The sequence below is a fragment of the Chlorocebus sabaeus genome, chromosome 21 (assembly GCF_047675955.1).
Source record: "Chlorocebus sabaeus isolate Y175 chromosome 21, mChlSab1.0.hap1, whole genome shotgun sequence".
Taxonomy (NCBI): Eukaryota; Metazoa; Chordata; class Mammalia; order Primates; family Cercopithecidae; genus Chlorocebus; species Chlorocebus sabaeus.
The window spans coordinates 87,652,539-87,675,038 of record NC_132924.1 but is presented as its reverse complement, the minus strand read 5'-3'; the positions used below and the strand labels follow the sequence as shown (position 1 = coordinate 87,675,038).

Below are 22,500 nucleotides of genomic sequence, written 5' to 3'. Positions count from 1 at the left end.
TTAGAAACAAGCACATAGAAGCCATGTTTGTAGTTCCAGCTACTTGGGAGGCAGAGGTGGGAGGAATGCCAGCCTGAGCAACATAGCAAGACCCTGTCTCTAAAAAATGCACATAAAGAAAAATGTTTAAAAAGAACGACTAAAGAGGTATGTTCTATTGTAGTCTCAGAAAATTTTAACATGCAAGAACTTTATTTATTTCATTATGCCACTGCCCTATATAAAAATATGTCTGAACTGAGACATGGCGTTGAAACAGGATTAAACCAAAACCCTTCAGCCATTCTCAATAAACTATGATCTGACCTCCACCTACCTATGTACAACAGTATTTCTGAATAATAACTTCCATTCCAGACTCAAAACATCATCCCATAAACACTGTGCTCTGTTCCTACTCCAAGACATTTTTCATGGAGACTCAGGCTCTGTTTCCCCTTTCAACTCTCCGTGTATACATGGAACATCCTTCTACCCTGTTCTGCCTATTCACACACATACTGTCTAACACTTAAGGATCAACTCACACTGTGTCTACTTCCTAAAGACTTTGACCTGTCCAAATTTCATTGATCTACTCTGAACCTCCAAAGCATTTTTTTTGGTCATTCTGATGCTCAAAACTACAGAATCGTTGAATCCTAAAACTGTATCTAATGTAAAGATATTGCTATTTGACTTCCCATTTTACAGATGAGTAAAGGAGTGACTGTCTAAGTGTCTGAATACAGGCACAGCAGAAACTAACACAAATGCTGGCCTCTAGAATGTTTCTGGGAACCTTGTTATTTCTGCTACCCCATATTGCTTTAATCACATGCACTGTCACTTAACTCTTTCTACTGTTAGCTACACTTTATCTTGCCAAGTAGACTGTGAACTTCACAGATTAGGAGACATTACACATAGCACCCAGTAAATACTTGTTGAGTGAATAAATTACGTGCCATGAAATCATTAAGAGTTTCATTGCACTAATGCGAAAACAGAAGGTATCTCTCTGAAATTAAGTATTCTTGGAATATTTTCCATTCAGAATTAGTGAAAAAGGTATTAGAGCTGGGAAAGCTGTCAATAAAATTTTCCCCAATGGCTACAATGTTAGGCTGCTAATTTCCTAAAATAAAGCAAACTAAAGTCAACAATTATTAATGCTCAATTATAGAAAGATCTATTTGCCATCAATATAATATCAGAGAAAGAAATAAAAAGTAGCAAGAGAAGTTTCAACATTCCAGAAAATAAAATTGCTTGAAAGTTACAGTACCTATGCCTATAAATTGGTGGAATACTTTTCAATAAAAATAAATTTTCTATTATAATTATCTCTATTTATATTAGGTTTCTCATTTTTGGTTCTCAAAGTGCTCCATGTTTTCACTTGTCAAGTTATATGCCAATTCAAAGGAAATGGAACACAATGAAGCCACATGCCTTTTGTGAGTTGCAGGACGAATAGAGAATTAGTCTCTCCTCGTGACCATTAGCAATTTCTTTCTCTTTTTGCCCCATTACAGGGTATGAGAGCCATTTAATTTATTTCTAAAAGAAAAAGTGGATATTTCTGTAGTGTTCATTTCTCCAAATTCTTCAAGGTGCCATGTGTTACACTACCATAGGATAATTAGGTTTTCTTCTACAAAAATGCTTCTTTCCAACATAGAAACATCCCTGACAATTCAAATAAAACACAAGAATCCCCTTAAAGAAACTCTCTTCTGTGCTCACCAACTCTTCATTATGAATCCTCTTCTCATGTAGAATTATCTACAGGTTTTTAATTATAAGAATATAATTTACCATGATACATTTTAGGTATTTAGTATTTTGATTAACTTCTAAGTGTGGTATAAAGTAATACTGAATAGTTTAGGCACCTCATTTATAATCTTTAGTCGTGCAGCAGTGATTAAGTGGTTAAGAATACAGTGGACTTTGAGGATAAAATACTTGGGTTTGAAGCCTGGCTCCTTTACTTCCTAGCTATGCAACCTTGGAAAAGCTACTTAACCTCTCTGTATCTCCATTTCTTTACCCACAAAGCAAGGAAAAAAGTGACTACCTTGTACACCCGTTATAAGGGTTAAATTATTTTGCATATATGTAAAACACCTGGAATAGTGCCTGGATCATAAGTGATCAATAAACACTGAACACGGTCATAATATATAATAACCTTATAATCTTTTTTGGAAGAAAGTATGGTATAAATACTTAAATTAATTTTTAAACATTGTATGAGCTTCGTTAGCTCTAAAAGTATTTCAGTACCTCTTCCTAAAGTGAGATTTTTATTACTGTATCAAAAAAGTCAAGAAACAGATATATCTGCCTCACATGTCAGATGCCAGGCATTAGAGTTATTAATGACTAGTCACATTTCCTTAAAAGTACATTTAAGGCAATAAAAGGAAACAAAATAACACAACATATTGCTATAATTATTTCAAAAAATTATTTACCAACAAATTCTGGGTCAATAAAATACTAAGCCAGGTTATGTCTCAGATCACATTCAGTTCAACAGAAGAAAGTAAATTTCAAAGTAGAGGAGCCATCATTGAAATGCTCTGTACATAGTGCTTCTACATTTATTCTCCTCAGTCATCCATCACAGGCTTCATCATTAGCTAGTCATTAAAATCATTAACATACATGCATTGATCCAGGCCTGCATCACATTTGCTATGCACGTTGGGGCTTATGAAGTTCTGATAATATACCTATAGCTAGAAAAATCTTAAATAGATTAACTTAATATGACTAAATAATGAAAATGTAAGAGATGTCGCAATATATATAAGCCCAATTTTCCTCCAGGAAAAAGCAAAATTTTCCTCCAGGAATTCCTTTATGCTATAGATTGAGTCAAGTCCCCTGTATCTATAATGATGTAAAGAGCATCAATCTCACTTTGACAGGAAAAGTCAGTAACATATTAACATTATCACCTATTGCCAATCATTAATTTAACACAAATTTATTTAGTATCTTCTATATATAAGGCACAGTGAGGCTTTTAATATCTATCAAAGAACTTGTAGTCTAGTATAAGAAAAACAAATTCACAAGATTGCCAGCCCTAAGTGTCCTAACAAAAGTAGCAATTAAGTGATACAGAAGGAGTTAACAATTGGAAAACTGACCTACCTGCCTCTAAGAAGAATACCAATGTTCTAACAGCATTAAAACACATGTATTCTTAATATAATTCATTAAAGACAGTAAAGTAAGAACAAGTTCAGATGGAAATAAGAGAGAAATTCTTGACTATCCTGGTGATAAAATCCCCTTTCTGGATTTGAAGATCTCCTCTAGATGGTTCAGACATTCATTATGCCATTTTTCCCCAACTGATGTAAAATTTATGCACTACTTTCTTCAACTTCAAAATTTTAGATATCTTACAGAGAAAATTCAGTTCTTGCTAGAACCCTTAATAATAAGTAAAGTGGGTACTATTTTAAGCAAATAGAATTGGTTGTTTCCAGGAATAAAACAGATGCTAACATGTGAAACATAAAGGATTTAGTTTTTTAAAAACTCGGAACAAAAACAAAGAAAAAACTTTTTTGGTCTCATTTATGAGAACTTAAAAAATAATAAGTAGACTCATTTATTTTTTATTTTTTTTTGACACGGAATCTCGCTCTTGTTGCCCAGGCTGGGGTGCAGCGGCACAGTCTTGGCTCACTGCAACCTCCACCTTCCCAGGTTCAAGCGATTCTCCTGCCTCAGCCTCCTGGTAAATTTTTAATACAGCTTAAGGCAGGAGTGTAAGGGGTGTAGTCTTTCCAGTGATTCATTTATTTACTGGGCACCTAAAATATGCCAAGTACTTGAATTACTACAGATTGAAGAGCACAAACCTTTGGCATAGAAGGTCACACATAGAAAGGACTTACGTCTACTTTGGTGGCAGTTTTTCTAAGCCTGATAAAACATCACATTCCTTTAAGTGGGCACTGAAGTAACATTAACTTCGGTTTTAATGCAAATTACCCATTTGGCAAATAATGGATATTTCTGCAAACCAGAATCCAGGAATTCATTGCAAATGCTTTAAAAATTGTTCTATCTATGAAATAGAAGACTTCAAAGTTAACTGTCCCTTTCAGTACACCTTTTCCTTACTACAAAAAAACACACCAATTTACGTTTCTTGATTTTACAAAGGCATAGCCAGCTCCTAATTTAATTTAATTTACACTTGGGAGATTTAGAAACATATTTGGAACTTCTTTAGATAACTGGAGAAAAAGAAGTATTGAGCGATGCAGAGATATAAAGTCTGTTATTATTCCCTGATAGAGGTACAAAGTCAGTAACTGAAATTGAAGTACTTCTAGGAGAATAAAAGTTACTTCTTGTTAGAAGTGAAAAAAAAAAAAAATCCAGTCAATATACATTGTGTGTAAACCTCTGGGATAGGGGCTGCATGGACAATGGTTCCTGTTATCATCAAGTTTTCAGTCTAATAGAGGAGGTAAGACATATATACAAGTAACTTTGACGCGAGGCAGAATGTGATCGATGCCACAGTAGATAAGTATTATAAAAGGGGAGATAAATTCTGACAATTCAATCAGTGAATGCTCTATGAAGGAGAGTGGTGTAGCTTCAGGTAGGCTTTGTAATAGGTGGAAAATTTTATTATGCAGAGACAAGAGAGAGGACATTCCAAGCAAAAATAGGGAAAATGGAGAATTGTAGACATGTTATGGAACCCTGAGAATGCATAGGGGAAGGAGGGCTGGTGATAGTGTGTGTGTGTGTCTGTTTGTGTGTGTGTGTGTTAGAATAGCAGAATGAGGTCAGATGATGAGAAGGCCTTGGAGTTGCATTTCATGATGTTTAAATTTAATCTCTGCTCAAAGGTTACTAATGTTTTTTGAGCAGGATAATGAAAAGGTAGAAGAGTTTCGTAAAGATGAATTTGCAAAATGTAGGCTTAGTGTAGGACACTGCAGGTAGAGTTACCAAACGGGAACTTACTAAAAAAATGTAGTAAGTTAATGATGGTCAGACCACTAAGGTGGTGGGATTAGAAATGGTGGAAAGAAGTGAATAATTTATAGGTTGTGAAGTAAAATGGTTTTGCATTTACTACTTTAAATTTACAGTGTAGGCCGGGCATGGTGGTTCACGCCTGTAATCCCAGCACTTTGGGAGGCCGTGGATCACTTGAGGTCAGGAGTTCAAGACCAGCCTGGTCAACATGGTGAAACCCCATCTCTGCTAAAAATACAAAAATTAGCCAGGCATAGTGGCGGGTGGCTATAATCCCAGCCACGTAGGAGGCTGAAGCAGGTGAATTGCTTGAGCCTGGGAGGCGGAGGTTGCAGTGAGCTGAGACAGCATCACTGGACTCTATAAATTTACAATGTACATGAAATATTTCTTTTTATGCTCTACCAAGAAGACAGAAGAGCCTAAATCTATCAAAAATACTGAAAGTTAAAAATCAATACATCTTAGCTTTTCATTACTCTCAAGCAACCTCTACGAATCTTCATATGTGTTATTTTAATTGCTCCAGGAACAATGAAAGTGAATCTCAGAAAGTTTGGATATTAGAAAGTGACGATGAAAAGATTCTGAAAAAAAATTCCACCAGTCTTCTTTGTGATTAAGGTGGTAGTAACAGCAATGGCCACAACATTGATGTGTGGTCTCTGGACATTTTATTTATTTTTAATTTTTCATCTGTGTTCTTATAGCATTTTAAGGAAAAATATATTTTAAAACTGAATATTGAAGGAAGGGCATAAAGTGTTGTTAGTTTCTCAAGGGAAAAAAAAAAAAAAGAGTCATCTGTTTCCAGAGAGAAGCAGCATAAAAGAAAGCACGCAGGGCTTTTTTAAAGTGGGTAACATATACCCTTGAGAGTCTTGCTAAGCATCTCCAAATAACTGGTAAACGTTAAGCAATGTCCCTACCATATCATCAACCTGGAAATTAATGAGCTATAAGATATGGCTTTCAAACTCCTGGGCAATCTCATCTTACAGGTATTCCCATCCAGGCAGGCTGCCCGTCCTGGGGCAAACGAGTCATTGTTCTCTGAATGAAACCCATGCTTTAGTCATCTTTGCTCATCTCCTCATGTCCTTTACATCTATCCTGTCTTTCCTTATCTCTGCTAAATACTAGGTTGAAACATTTAAGATGGCTATTTTTTAGGCCAAAAAAAAAAAAAAAAACAGTCAAATATGAATAATTTCATAAAGTTCAACCTAAAAATTGACTTAATGTTAAGCCTAACTTAAAGTTACATCCTTCATAAAGTCTCTTCTGATTTCCTGTGTGCATGTGCATGCTTACATCGTTGACTTCACAATTTGTTTGCAACCCTGTTCATTCTTTCACTTGGTCTCTAGCACTACCTATGTACTTATCCCTCTATTAGAGTTTTACCTCTGTAGACACTGATCATCTGCCACAGTTTCTAGCAGAGTATGATGCACACAATGGGTGTTCAATAAATATTTATCCAATTTAAATGAATGAAACTCATCTGTGGGTCATTCAACTTCGCAAGTCTCTACTTGAAAACACTGCAAAGTAGCAGTCGATTAGTTACATCTCATTTTATCGAATCGAATCGAATTGCCACCCTCATTTTGAATGATGAATCTCATCGTTTCATCGAATATGTCACCCTCATTAATGGCATATTCCAGAAACACAGAGGACTAACTACACTGATATATTGATAAACAAATTTGTTGCCTAAAAATATTTGTTGCTTTTGTTGTGAAATTTACAAGTACCTAAGGCACTAATGAAAGGCAGAAGTAATGTTAATGTTTGCCTATACCCTAAAGCAAACAAATTATAAAGGGAAAGTTTATCCTTTTAGATTGTGGATTGTGGTCACACAATACATTTCCTAGAAGAATGTCAGTTTTATTCATTTTCTTCTTACTCAAGACTAAGTCAAAGGTCCTATAAACTGTTCCTATTTTTCTTTAGAATAAAAATGTACTTTGAATAAAGTTCTCTTAAACTGAGATGTTCAAAATTTAAGTCAATAGATGTTAAACAGTATAATCGAATCGTATGTTTTCTCTCCTTTGCTTATTTAGGTATTACCAAATGTTAATGATTAGAATATTTACATACTATCACCACTTATGAGAGACTCACTGGAACAATGTAAATTCAATCAGGTCTTCTTTGAAATGTAGTGTTTATTAATTCCATGAAGTTAACAATAAAGATTTTAAGTCTTAAGGTTTGTTTTATTTGTTGTTGTTTTTTTTTTGTTTGTTTTTTTTTTTTTTGAGACGGATTCTAGCTCTGTCACCCAGGCTGGAGTGCATCGGCATGATCTTGGCTCACTGCAACCTCCGCCTCCAGGGTTCAAGTGATTCTCCTGCCTCAGCCTCCTGAGTAGCTGGGACTACAGGAGCGCACCACCATGCCCGGCTAATTTTTTGTATTTTTAGTAGAGATGGGATTTCACCATGTTGGCCAGGATGATCTCCATCTCCTGACCTCATTTATGACAAATGTCAACAAATGCTGTGAATAAAAACTTAAAATGTATGACTCATATCTACAATATGGGCAATTTCCAGCAATGTGATGTTAATTTTATCAAACATCTATAAAGCAAGACTAAATTTTAGGCTACATTAAAATTGTTTTTATGTGGTTTACTAATTGCAGGCAGTTCCCTTACACCTTTTCTTCTTATAATTCTAGTTATTTGAGAAAATATCCAATACATTCAAATAGCATACCTTTTAAAAGTAATAACCAACTTTTTACCAAAAAATATATCTTTTAAAAAACCCTATAGATATGATTAGCCTTTTCCCTCCTAGCACACCTGAAGGTTATAACATACTTCTATAGTAATCATGGATCACTACTCTAAAAAATGTTATTCCCCAGAGAACACTCAAAAAGCTGTCCTCAGAAGCAGTGTTAGGGCTCTGATGTTTCAATTTTATTATGGAACCTGATTTTATTTCATCCAATATAGCAAACTTTATCCTGTCAAATGAACTTACACATATAGTATTTGAGAAACATATTAAATATACCGAAATGTGTATAGGCCTTGAACCATGCATCTATTACCCACTTAATATAGACTTGTTCAAATCCTTCATTTTAAAGTGTCCTGATCCTAACTTCTACTTAATTTAATTTGGATATCTTTAACTTACATGGAATACATTAAGTAGCTCCAGTTGAAAATGTTTTAGGCCGGCTGCAGTGGCTTACGCCTGTAATCCCAGCACTTTGGGAGGTCAAGGCGGTGGATCACCTGAGGTCGGGAGTTCAAGACCAGACTGGCCAACATGGAGAAACCCTGTCTCTACTAAAAATATAAAAAAAAATTAGCCAGGCCTAGTGGTGCGTGCCTGCAGTCCCAGCTACTCAGGAGGCTGAGGCAAGATAATCACCTGAACCCGGGAGGCGGAGCTTGCAGTGAGTCGAGATTGCGCCACCGCACTCCAGCCTGGGAGACAGAGCGGGACTCCATCTCAAAAAAAAAAAAAATAATAAATAAATAAATAAAATGTTTATAATCCTATGAATTCTTCTTTGCCTCTTATATAGTTATGTCCTAACTGTTAATTAATGACATTTAAAAACATCAAAATAGACTGAGCATTGCTACAGTCACATGTTCTCCATTGATATGCATAGATTTTGACTACTACTCAAAATAGCATCAAAAACCTTCTACATTAAAAAAATGCTGTAAAAAGACGAGATTTTCTTTTAACCATCTACAATCTTCAGTACTTGGCACAAGATCATTGAATTAATGATGATAACTCTTTGTATCTAAGCGTTCAAAATAAAATTCACGATTAGCACTTTATCAATTTCATACGTGATTGAATAAATTTTCACTCAAATTAGTTCCAATTTGCCAATGGCAAAAACCCTCATGCTTACTCTATAACATTGCTGTTTTCAAGATGTGAAATGAATTCCAAATATAAGCACAGGATTATTTAAGACAGATTTCATTTCCTGAGCTTAACTTTTGTTTTCGTTAGTTACTTTTGAGTAGCTAACCTGTATTGACTGATACATTGGAAAATATAATCATGTCAAACAGAAGATACAAAAAAAAGTAATTTTTCTTTCAAAGACAAAGTTTCACAGGAAAACTGGTAAATCACTGATGCTCATTTAGGAAGCTTATATAAAAATGGAAATTATGGAAACTCAATTTTACTCATTTCTTTCTAGTATATATAAAGGAAAGTATATAATTATTTTTGGAATTTGATGGTAGATTCATGAAGACGACAAGTTTACTTATCTCCATTTGTGTGAAGTCAGGTTGAAATGATACACAGTTCATTTCTTAAATCTATGTAACTTTTAGGGTATATTTTGTTTTACCACTTGGGAAATGTTTTAGTTTATTTAACATATCACAGAAAAAACCTAATAATATAACTGCCATTAAAGTTTTAAGTAGAAAAGTTCACTTTTAACAGAAATCATATTAATAGTTTTAAAAATGAGAGCTGATCTAAGAATAATATAATTAAGTGTTAGTAATTAAAGTTAATTATACAGCACAGCCATACATAAATTGTTTATTTCATTCTACTTAAGATTTTATTCTTTGGAAAGGATAAACCAGGCTTTCTCCACAAAAATTTAGATTTCAAATTCTAAATTTAAGTATATTTTAGGAAAGTATTTAGCTCTCTTATTTAGGACTGAATAAGAAAGATGTCCAATTAAAACTACTAGAAATGAAAAAAGATGTTCTTAACTTTTATCAGCTAAGAAATTATACAACAGAGTTATTACTTATGTAGTTCTCTATTCCAATTTCTTATCTTTCAAGATTTTCTCTTTGGTAAATTAAAATAACATTTGACATAAAAATTCTAGTGTTAAATGAATTGATCTTTGTTTTTATTTGAATGAGTTTGCATGTAGTAGCTGCCAGTAGGACAGTACTCAGGCTATCACTTCAGTTCTACAGAAAGAATCCGCCTCCTTGTCTCTTGATGGAAATGAAAATATTCCTTCTTACAGAAATGTGCAATTATGAAAAGGGGATTCAAAAACTGGAGTGAACAAATGATTCTACATTCCATATATAACTGTGTAGTTTCCTCTATCCAGGATACAAGTAGAAAATGCCCTACTAAATTTCCCACACCTTTTCTCCCTGGCTAATGATAAACATCAAAATAAATTTTAATGTTTATCATGAGCCAGGATAAAAATGTTATCCTCCTTTAGCCTATTTTCTAAAAACTGCAGCCATTTAGCATTGATGGCAAAGGAATATTATTCTCAGATAATTGTGATGAAAGTTTCTCTTCTAAGATGTATTTCCATTCTTAATGATGACAGTTTATAATTACATCTTACAACTCAAGAGATCTGATTCCACAGTGGAGTTATAAAGTGCCATTAAAAGTCAGTATCAGTCTAGCCAGGTGTGGTGGCTCACACCCGTAATCCCAGCACTTTGGGAGGTCGAGGCGGGTGGATCACCTGAGGTCAGGAGTTCGAGACCCGCCTGGTCAACATGGTGAAACCCCCTCTCTACTAAAAATACAAAAAAATTAGCTGGGTGTGGTGGCAGGTGCCTGTAATCCCAGACAGGACAATTGCTTGAACCTGCGAGCCAGGGGTTGCATTGAGCTGAGATAGCGCCAATGCACTCCAGCCTGGCTAACAAGGGTGAAACTCCATCTCAAAAAAAAAAAAAAGAGTCTAGTATCAGTCCAAAGAAACAACAAAAAGGTGGGTAAAGTTCAGTGAAACATAATTTTATAAACTGCACACATATATATGTATGTTGACATTTCTCTAAAATTTCCTGCTCTTCCCTTCAACATTATATTGAAATGTATTTAAATTTATGCAATATTGTTTAAAGGAACTAAATTTTACATGATTTAGGTTCACTCCCAAACGATTTCAGATAGCTTTGCTGTCGAGTCAATTTTTTAAAAACACCATGAAATTCTTTAGGATTTATCACTCTATTTGACTTTATAAAAGTGATAGTTGTGACCAAAACAGCTGTAATAAAATGAAAATATAGATGTAATTACTTTCATCATTGATAAGTACAAATATATTCTGCCCAATCTCACAAACAAATTAGTCGGTCACTGAGATACAATTGGTACCGTTCCAATTTGTGTCTCATAAATGAAAACTGTCAATAAACATTCAGCTGTGGATCTAAGGACCCTTATATTTCTAATCTGTTGGTCAGACAAATAAAGTCTAAATCACATCTTGACACTTTGCCATTAAGTCAGTCGTGCTGCTGTGCTCCAATTCTCCTTTGAATCATTAATCCAAAAATTGTATTATTGCCTTATTTGTTGGATCAAGTTTCGGTAAAAAATCAGATAGGTAACATGAGTATATGGGGTGCATGTTCCAGTTTCTCTGTAATTACATTTGTTAACTTGTATTCTGGCTCCTTGAAGATCTTGACCTCAAAGTCCTGTAGTTGAGCCCTACTGCTGTGGCAGTTCTTTTGGATGTGGCTTACCCATTTTTCTCAACTGTTATCTATTTCCTATTACCAAACTGCCCTATTGGAGTTGTTACCCATCCGTTGCTGGCTCCTGGTGAAGCTGTCTCTTGGAATAGCTTTACAGAGACTACTTTCCACCTTGACTACATATTGCTCATGTCACTAGGTCTGCCTAATTTCTGAGACTCACTGCTTTGCTGAAACTATTCCTTCACTCAAATTAAATCACAGGACTGACTCAAACTCCGTTTTTCTCCTGAGTTTTCTTAGTTATATACTGTTAGTTCTAAACATGAGATGGACTAAGGAGTAAAAACAATATGTACTTTTTTTTTTTTTTTTTGAGATGGAGTCTTACTCTGTCACCTTGGCTGCAGTGCAGTGGCATGATCTCAGCTCACTGCAACCTCTGCCTCAAGGGTTCAAGGATTCTCATGCCTCAGCCTCCTGAGTAACTGGGATTATAGGCCCCCACCACTGTGCCCAACTAATTTTTGTATTTTTAGTAGAGATGGGGTTTTGCCATGTTGGCTAGGCTGGTCTTGAACTCCTGACCTCAGGTGATCTGCCCGTCTTGGCCTCCCAAAGTGCTGGGATTACAGGCAGGAGCCACTGCACCCGGCCAACAATATGTACTTTTTATTCTAAATCTAGTGCACCATGTCTTTTCTCTGACTTGCTAATTAACAAAAGGAACCTCAGATTAATGTTGCAAATATAATTTTTTTTATAGTAAGATAACATTGTGTGATCAATGATGACTTGGCCTCCTACCTTGTAAGTGTCTTGCTGATTTTACTCCATTTTGTCTTCAAAATGAAGATAATGTTGAACAAACTGAAGAATGTTAGTTTTCAGTAGTTATGTGAAATGATTTGATCATCTGTTGCTTATATAAATTATTTAATGCTATTCTAATGATAGAAACTGCCTATGGAATATAGTAACCCTGTGTTTCTTGGTGTTGAAATATTCAAGTATAACATGTTACTTCTGTGAGTGGTAAATTTTAAATTCTGCCAGAGCAGTCAAAATGCACATAATTTTAACATATATTAAGACATAATTTCTTATCATGTAAATTACCTTCACATAAAGGAATATTCTGAAATGACAGTTGACTTTATGTAAGTCTCTTTATTCATTAAATGCCTCTGGTTATCAACATATATCCACTTCCCAAGCTCTATGTTGAAAGCTGAAATTAAAATACCATAGCAGTATATAAGATCTTCATTTTTTTCCCCTGGTACTGAAGGTAGGAAAAAGTTAACACTGAAGCATTATTCCTTCTTTAACAATTCAGGAATCATTCTTTGACCCTTACAGAAAGGAAATTTTTAAGGCTCAACTAGTGTTAGTGCAAATGAAGTTGTATCTTCTAACAAAGTACCTTCTTTAGATATAAAACAGAAGCAGTAAGCTACAATACTGTCAGCTAAAAGTTTTCTGACACACTTTGCCTAAATTGTGGGAATTCACACCATGGATGTCAGATATCATCTGTATAGTTCTATAAAAATCCTTCAAAACCCTATAGGAACCCACAAATTTCCACAATTGGCACGGTGGGGATATAACACTTTTTAGCTGAAGGCACTGTATCTCTGGGAGGATCTTTTTATTAAGAGGAACTGGAATGAGTTGTAAGTGCCACATATGGGGACTGGAATAATGTAAAAAAGAACAGCAGCTACTGATCCACACTTGTAGCACTTAAAAAAAAAAGATGAGATGATAAAGAGCTGGCATAATCATAAGTTCTGTACAATCACTTTGGAAAGAGATCTCAAAGCTAACTAGCAAAGTTAATCAAAAAGTTTAGAGATTAAATAAAAATGGAATTAAATCAGAACAAAAATTATAAGAGGACCAGAAATGTTAGAAAAAAAATAAAGTTGACTGAAAAACTGTTAATTAAAAAATCTATGAAAACGTATGTGAGGCAAAAAAAAGCTTTCATGTTTAGAGTTTCGCAATGCAACATAATGATCCAAAACATCAGCAAAAATAGTACAGGCTTAACAGGAATGAAAACAATGAGAAAGAGCATTCCATTTGCTCAAGTTGTCAGTCACTTTCAACTGCTTTCCTCTGAAATACAGAGCCACTCCAATTTCAAATGCTTTTGTCCACAGAGAGATCTAAGATCTGTAGGGATTTTATATAAAATATCAGCAACCTAAGAGGTAGGATCTGCAAATTCTACATGTGCCTACAAATAGCAATTTAAATTTTAAGGCAACCAAAGAGAATAGAAGGAAGAAATGTAATATTATATACTTATATTTTCATTATGTTTTGTGACAATTCACAGTTTAGATTTTCAATACTGTTTAATCCAGTGGGGGTCTAGGAGCCCCTGTTAGCTATCTATGGGGCAAAATATTATCAACAGGAGAGGCCAAAGTATAATACTGAAATGATTTTAACAACTGAGGTTATGAAGAAGAGGATGTTGTAAAGATGACTGGGGTATGTGATGTACACAAAGTTCTGGAGCATGTTGAATAAGTATTTGACATGCAAATTTAAAAAAAATCTTGTGATCTCTATTGCAATTCTGAAATAATACTACATTACTCCTTTTATATGACACCTCAGCCTTTTATTTTCTTATCCTAAGGGTTGGCCTTCTAAGGACACAACAAATTAATTTTCTTATCTTACATCCAACATATTAACATTCTATATAAAAGATTTTTAACTCTCAAGCTTCAAATATTTGCTTCACTAACAGGAGAAAATAATAATCACCTACAACGAATATAGAATATTTAGCAAGCAAAACTTTGAAATGACACAGAGGCTAAGAGGAGTCAGGAATGACATACAAGAAAGGATCTGAAAACTCAACAGTAGGAGACTCTAATAATCAGAAAGGGGAATGGCATGACAATGGGAGGCTTTGTGAGTAAAGCCCTCAATACAAAACCAGCTAGGGAAGAACATTTATTTTGATCTCTAGACACAACATTTGAAAATATAAAAACGGAAATCTCATTTAACATTTTGTATGAGGAAAAACAGTAAATCTGAACCAACTTATTGAGAATGAGGAGAAACAACTACTTAAAACAAAAAAGAAACAACTGAGTAGAACTAAACATGGTAGGTACACCATTAAATTCCACTTCTTGCCTCAGGTTGGGAAGGAGACAGGAAATGGATTCATTGTATCAGTATGCGTTCATCTTCCAGGTCTAGTCTACATGTTTTTTTCTCATGTCATTTGAGAAGACAGTAAGTTCAAGTTATTTCAGCTTAAACACAGCATCAATCCTAACTTTTTAAACATTTTTAGAGGTAAATGTCTGTATAAAATAGGAAGCTAGTCATTTTTAATTCATATTCTATAGAACTCTGAAAAAGGGAATACTGACATTCAGGTGCATAAGGGAACAATATTATAAATTGTAATGATACTCAGCTCAGACACTTAAAGTATTGTTTTCCTTCATTCACACCACGGATGGTTCTAGGACTCTGTGAACAGCAACAGAAAATAAAAATGTTTTAAAAGTCAAGTACTTACTTTGAATCAACAAGTAGTTGAGTCAAAACAGTCAAAGAAGATTCAAAAAGTTATTATGTAGAATCTATACAATTTCACCTGGCTTTAACTTTTCTTACTTTTTGCTGAACTCCCCTTAAACATTCAGCTGATTTATACTGCATACATTTTGATAATTGTTTTCAATCTGCTTTCAACAATGTAAATAAAATTTAACAAGGTCCGGGATGATAATCATGAATGACGTGAAGGGGCCTCACGTGGAAAGCCACTTTTTAGTCACATAAATTGAAATGGTTATAAAATACATATTAATTAAATAATTACAACTAAAAATAAAACTTAAAAAGTATACTCTACCAATATCTAGAAAAATTTCTTAGCTCCCACATAAAAATGAACATTGTATTTACTCATCTGTTCTTCCTAAAATCTCTTTTGTTCTCCCTTCTTCAAGACTCTAGGAGAACCCCGGATTTTATACTCCTGTAAGTATTACTTTGTGAGATCAAACCATTTCTAAGTAACTGTAATCTCCAATTTGATTCCTCATAATCAGGATCATACTTTTACTGAATGCTTAGTTGACATAGTAGAATGTGCTAGGGGTTTCTTATACTATAATTTGTCTAAAACATAGTCTCTGTCCTTAAGGGACTTGTCATTAAGGTAGGGATATCTGCAAAGTGAACACAGAAGTATGCATAAACACACGTGCACGTGTATGTGCACACACACTCACACATGTACACAAAGTATCAGTCCAAAATAGTGGTATAAGAAGCAAGTTCTTTAGAAGTGTGGAGCAGAGTGCATGGTCCTGACGGTAAAATTCCTTGGGAAAACCTCTTGGAAAAAAATAGGACTAGTCCTGTAAGGAAAGGTAGAATTTAGGTAACAGAGTAGAGGGGACCCAGAAAAGGGAAAGGGCAGAAATTCTAATAGTATGAGGGAAATAAATGCATTAATTTGGAAAAAGGCCTTTATTCAGGACACTGAATAAAGCGAAAACTGGAGTGGAAGAAAAGGGTTAAAATATGGAGTATGGAATATAAATGATAATTTGGCATCTCTTGTTCTCCGCAATTTGTAAGAAGCACCAGACCATATCTATTTCACTCTTCTAATGCTTCAAAAAACATCATCTCCACCAACCTCAGGTATATACTCAAATTCTACTATGTAGAATTTTACTATAATGGAGTTGAATTAAAAGACTAATCAAAAAAAGCATCAGTGTTTTCTCCTGAATCTAATGATATTTAGGTTCTTAGATTCCTCAGGTAAAATGCTGAATTCTTCATCTTCCCTTTTGAACCGGCTTCTTGGGTCCTCTATTTCTCTTTGCAGACTTTTAAAGTGGCTATGAATTTTCCCAATTTTCCTCTTTGTCCCTAGCATTCAATGGGTTGTCTTTTTCTGGTATTTCTTTTCACAGCACTTCTTACATGGATTCTTTGCTCTCCACTCCTAGTCTTGTACTTGCGTTAGATATTACATACTGCCAGAATTAATTTTCTGCTTCCAGTCTCTCCCAATTTCAGAATATCCTCCTATACATGAGTTTCATTAAGTCATGGTTAATTCAGTACACTTTTAGATTACTCTTCCTAATGTATAGCTCTGATCATGTCAAACTCAAGTTGATAACAGTAACAAGCTGTATATTGACTGAAACAAACACCATAGCTTGATATTTAAGTCACTCAGCAGTCTGGTCCCACTTCCTATATTCTAAATTCTATATTCCCTTATATATTCTAAATTCCCGTCAAAACTAATACTCAATGTTTTCAAGATACACATGATAAGTCCCTGATTCTGGGTTGGTGTTGTTCTATTTGAGTTGTTCATTGCTTAAAACTTCAGATAACATTTTCTTATCTCAAGAATCCTTTAACCCACTGATTCAGTAATGTGCTACCTATGGTAAGTCCTTGTGTCATATTGTTTCACTTTTTATTTTTAGAGACAGATAGAGTCTCACTCTGTGGTGCAGGCTGGAGTTCCATGGCATGATCAGAGCTCACTGTAACCTCGAACTCCCTAGGCTCAAGCTATCCTCCTGACTGAGCCTCCTGAGTAGCTACGACTATATATAGGCACACACCACACCCAACTAATTTTTCAAATCATTTTTGTAGATACAGGGTCTCACTATGTTGTCCAGGCTGGTCTTGAACTCCTGGCCTCAAGCAATCCTCCCACCCTGCCCTCCCAAAATGCTGGGATTACTGGCATAAGCCACTGTGCCCGGTCTCATGTTGTTTCAGTTTTATGGATCTGCTTACTTTATGAAGTATAAGAGGAGAATGAAGGAGAAGAAAACGGATTGTCAATGAAACTAACCACAAACTTACAGAGTGCCTTGAAACAAGTATTAAAATGCAAAATACAAAAATATTTTCATATTGTTTATAGACTCATTTTTAGTAACAGTGAGGTATTACAAGAAGTAATATAAATTGCTACCTATTTACACAGCACTATGGGAGACACAAGGAGCAATTATTATGTTCCAGGCACTCATTTCATTTGCAATAATCTTATGAAGTAAGAAGCATTATATTATTACTTACCTCATTTTCAGCTGAGAAAGCTGAGGAAAGAAATGTTAAGTAACTTGCTCAATCCCACTTGGCTATTAACTATAGAATCTGGAATTGGAACCCTGACAATCTGGCATTACAACCTATGCTCTGATACCACTGGGCCCTACTTCCTCTTGTTTACAATTGCATCAGCATAACTGCCCCCCTCTAAAACAACAAGTAACGTGACTTCATTTCAGGAGATATAACTACGCTATGTAAATGTCTTATAAAAATTATTTCACTTCTGTTTAATTTCCAAAGTATTTTGAAATGCATTCAATTATATACAACCAAATTTTGATTGAGAGAATTAGATCAATATTTCTACCTTTGCCTAATAAAATACATAACATGGTTTAAGTACAAGCATCTTAAAACTTTATGAAGGTGAAGATGGAGAATACTGAAATATTCCATAAATATTTGACATCTGTTATGCAAAAACTAATGACAGCAGCGGAGACAGATTTAAGAATGAATATTGACTCAATATTTTGCAAGATAATTCAAATTTTGATTATAATTGATACAATTTAGAAAAAGGGAAAATTTACACTCCTTTTAATTTTTATTTTTTCTGAAATCTATTTTCAACAAGCCAAGACAAATTTTCCTTTTATCTATGGAAAATAAACCATAAGTATTTTTCACATGCACTAATTCATATAAGCATAAAATGTGTTATATATTAACTATGAACATTTTAACTTTATAAAGACGTAGCAGCAATATACTGGACATTATATGTATAATTTTTAGATGTTATCTAATACATAGTAATATTTCTCTGAAATATTTCATTAACTTTAATAATAAAATGAAAAGTCTGAAGTGGCAATTGCCAAATGAAAAACAAAACCCATCTAACAATGCTACAATTTAGCCCAATTACTATTTCAGGTTCTAAAATATAATGTTTAATAAACTATTTCATTAATCTTTTTTTATTTTAATATTTTTAGCACCAGACGATTACATTTAAAAAATAAGTCTTTACATATCCTCTATAGGTAGTTTATAACAACCACTATATACTGCCTATGAGCACAGGGAGTTGCACCAACAGCTTAAACACTTTTATTAGGAACGCCTTTTATTTCTCTGAAATAGGTCTTTTTAAAGCGGAAAACAGGATCTAACTCTTGTTTGCTCTTTAAAGTTTTATTGTTTTAGCATTTTATACAGGGAGTGAGCATTAGCATACTCAGGAGAACTGCTGAAAGTAAAAGGCCGCAAGCTACCCACTGCATGGCTGATAGGATAAAGTGGGGATATAAAAACTTTTGTCTGATTGCTCACTTTCCTTGTTTTAGAGTACTGCTACTCTCAAGAGCATATATTCATGTTCTTTCTACTTCGAGTTTTATTACTTCTTTTGTATTATTTAATACATCTAAAGACACTTCCAAAAGACAAATTTTTCCATTTTGAAGAAGTAATGGTTTGGAACCTGATAAAACACATTAATGTTCACAGTGTGTTTTTTGCAAAGGTGATAGAGTAAAAGTGCTATGAAGCAATTAGGCATATGATCTTAAAGACATTAATATGTCAAACAGAATAAAATGTTTAAAAAGACAACAAATATAATACCCTGTGAAAGGTCAAGTGAAAATGGGTACATATGAAGAGCATATTTCTCTTTCAGACCTTTTACTAGATATTGAATGGAAGAATAAAGGAAGACAATATAAAAAAGAGAGAAAGGACTAATCTTATCTCAATAACTTGTAATTAGAAGTATGTGACGTTTAATTCTAGGAAGTACAGACATAAGTTACAACTCATCCTGACAGCTAAATGGTGCACACCCTTCATTATTCAGATTCAAATTTTTTTTCCTCTGAATTCTCAGTTCTACCAGGGTCAATACATTTTAGTAAACAAGACACTAATATGCTTGACACTACTGAATAAAGCCAGGCATTTTTTAAAGTGTCATACACATTTCTGAAATCCACAATACATCAATTTTTAATACTTCTACTCTCTCAGCTCCATTAAAAAGATGGTAGGGGAAAGATTTTAGAGTAATTAATGATATAGTTAGCTGCTAAATATTAATAGGAATCATAGTCTTGCATAAAATATAACATATAAACCTTGCCAATACAGACGCACCAGTAATTAAAGTTGAATATATAATTACACTGATTTATAAGAGAGGCAAAAAGTTACACTTTACTAGCTTCTATGTAAACTGTGGGTAACAGTTAAACTTTCCATTTTACGGTTTATAAAAATGGGCAATATCTTGACTACAGTTCATAAATAGTTTAGAGACCTGTAATAGTAGTAAAAATTATAACAACTTATTCCATCATGAATATTCTTATTGCACCATACAAACCAAACTGTGATAACGACCCATAAAATGTAGATTCATCTTAGACACTGCTTTACGCCCAAGAGAACGTTAGTAGTACTAAGAATCTATAGAGGAGGCCGGGCGCGGTGGCTCAAGTCCGTAATCCCAGCACTTTGGGAGGCCGAGTTGGGCGGATCACGAGGTCAGGAGATCGAGACCATCCTGGCTAACCCGGTGAAACCCCGTCTCTTCTAAAAAATACAAAAAACTAGCCAGGCGAGGTGGCGGGCGCCTGTAGTCCCAGCTACTCGGGAGGCTGAGGCAGGAGAATGGCGTAAACCCGGGAGGTGGAGCTTGCAGTGAGCTGAGATCCGGCCACTGCACTCCAGCCTGGGCGACAGAGCGAGACTCCATCTCAAAAAAAAAAAAAAGAAAAAAAAAAAAAAAAAAAAGATTCTGTAGAGGACTGCTGGAACAATAATTATAGGGTATTTGAGATAATCTAAAAAAGTATTAAAACCGATTTTGATCAACTTTGTCATATTATGAACATGGTATAATTTAACTCCACTTAAATTTGTATTTTTAACTGATACAACAGTAAAAACTTCAGAAAAAATACTAAATTTAAGAAGCATATTAATATAGATTCTTCCCTTTAGAGAGTCTGTTAACCACACTTACATGTGCGGCTGAGGCGAGCAGCCCGGACTACTGTTTCCATTGCTGTCAATGTGATCCAGAGAACCATTGAGGTCTTCGTGGACAGCCTGCAGTAGGCCACTGGATGCATTATTGATCAGTCCAGGATTACTTAGCAAAGGTAAACTGCTCTCTGCCAAGGCAGCCTAGTGAAATGAAGAGTGTGTAAAACAACTTTTAAAATGGCATTTAAAATAATTTTTAAAACATGTATCTTCTTTTAATGGTTCAAATAATGAAACAGATATTTCAGAAGGATTAAAAGAAAATTTATTGAAAAAAAAATTCCTAACTGGCTACTTGTGGCAGAGATGCAAGGAAATTAAGTGTGATGCAAAAATATAAACAACAGTCCTTGCAGCAAACTTTCTCACTCATGTTTCAACCTTTGGCATAATGAAATGTTAAATCCACACATGTAATGAAATACTCCAGTTTAATATAAGCAGTTGCTCTGCTTTTTTAAAAATGACCAGAACTTAACTCAAAATAAAGAAGTCCTGACATTTGCCTCCTCTGCATAAAAATTATATATTATAATTAAACTTTAAAGTTTTTGCCACAAGCACCATGTTCCCCAATACTATGATGTGAAATCATTTATGACAGCCTGGATAAATATTAATGCATAGCCACATGCATTTGCAAAAGCTTCTATCAATCTAGCATTTGCAGAAAAACCGAATGTTCCAGATTTTGCCACAGGGTGTCCTTCTTGCTTCTTCACATCAAAAGTAGCTTGAATTAGAACCATTGCTGTCTATAGTACTAGGTACTACAACTTGGATGATAAACCAACTATTAAGAACAATCACAATGTCACCTAAATACAAAGACATGCCAAAAAAAAAAAAAAAGCCCCAAACATTCAAATACAACAAAACTGGAAAAGTACATTTAATGATGTTACCTGCAAACTGGCATTAAGAGCTGCTCCATAGCCTAAACTGGTAGGTATATTTTTTACTAAGGTTGGACTTCTGGAAAAAAAAAAAAGATGATTTCTATGTCAAAATATAAAATATGTGGATATCAAAAGTCTCAGCTATAAAGGTATGTTCTGGCTTGTCTCACACTAATAGTCCATACTGGATGTATCTAAGGCCACAAAAATAAGGTAACAGAGTTCAAATATATAACTCTTTACATAATACAGATTAACTTGATCCAGGAATATAAGAAACGAAACTTTAGACTACGGTGTGCAGGCAAAGTGAGACATGACCTTGAGGATCTTTAAACCTGTTTCTAGCTGTGTGAAGGTTTCATTTGCAAGAAGAACAACATTCCTATAAAAATTTTAAAATGTAAATATACAACACAATTACCAATTTGATGCAATCAGGAAATAATTAATGGTTAATTTCTAGAACACCATGAATTAACATAACAAATTACCATATTTAATTAAATGACAACATAATGGATTAACTATTTCTTGAATGCAGAAATTAGCACATACTTGACTACAGAAATCAAAACTCAAGGGCCAATAGTAGATAAAATACATTAAAGTCATCTCTTCATAGTAGGCAGTAGAAGTTTAGGGGAATAAGTAAATTCTACATGGAGTTAATTAAGCACAAAATGTGTTTTATTATATTTCAGACTTAAGTTTGGCAGTCTTGTTCTCTATAAAACAAACAAAATTCAAACTTTCCAGCCAGTAATTTTCTCATACTAGGATATCTTGGTCATGTTAACAGCACTGTATAGAAAACCATCACAGTTGGAGTAAAAGCAAGGTAGGTCCAAATGATAAAGTTTGTCTTGGAAAATGAGAGTATTTGAGAAATAAATAGCCTTATATTTTTTATAAAGTCTTCTCATAAATTCTTCATAAAAAGGTACCTTCAGGATTACCAGCATATGCAAAATTAGC

The 22,500-nt window shown here is 34.3% G+C and overlaps 1 protein-coding gene across 6 annotated transcripts in view; it reads right to left on the bottom strand.

Moving 5' to 3' along the window:
- Positions 1-22,500, bottom strand: part of FOXP2 (forkhead box P2) — a 592,983-nt gene that overhangs the window by 8,754 nt on the left and 561,729 nt on the right. For all 6 annotated transcript variants that reach the window (XM_038004457.2, XM_073009292.1, XM_073009288.1 and 3 more), the window contains 2 exons: positions 21,529-21,598; positions 20,601-20,764 (listed from right to left, as the gene is read on the bottom strand). In XM_038004457.2, the coding sequence (XP_037860385.1) occupies positions 20,601-20,764; positions 21,529-21,598 (234 nt within the window). The remainder of the gene's footprint in view (positions 1-20,600; positions 20,765-21,528; positions 21,599-22,500) is intronic.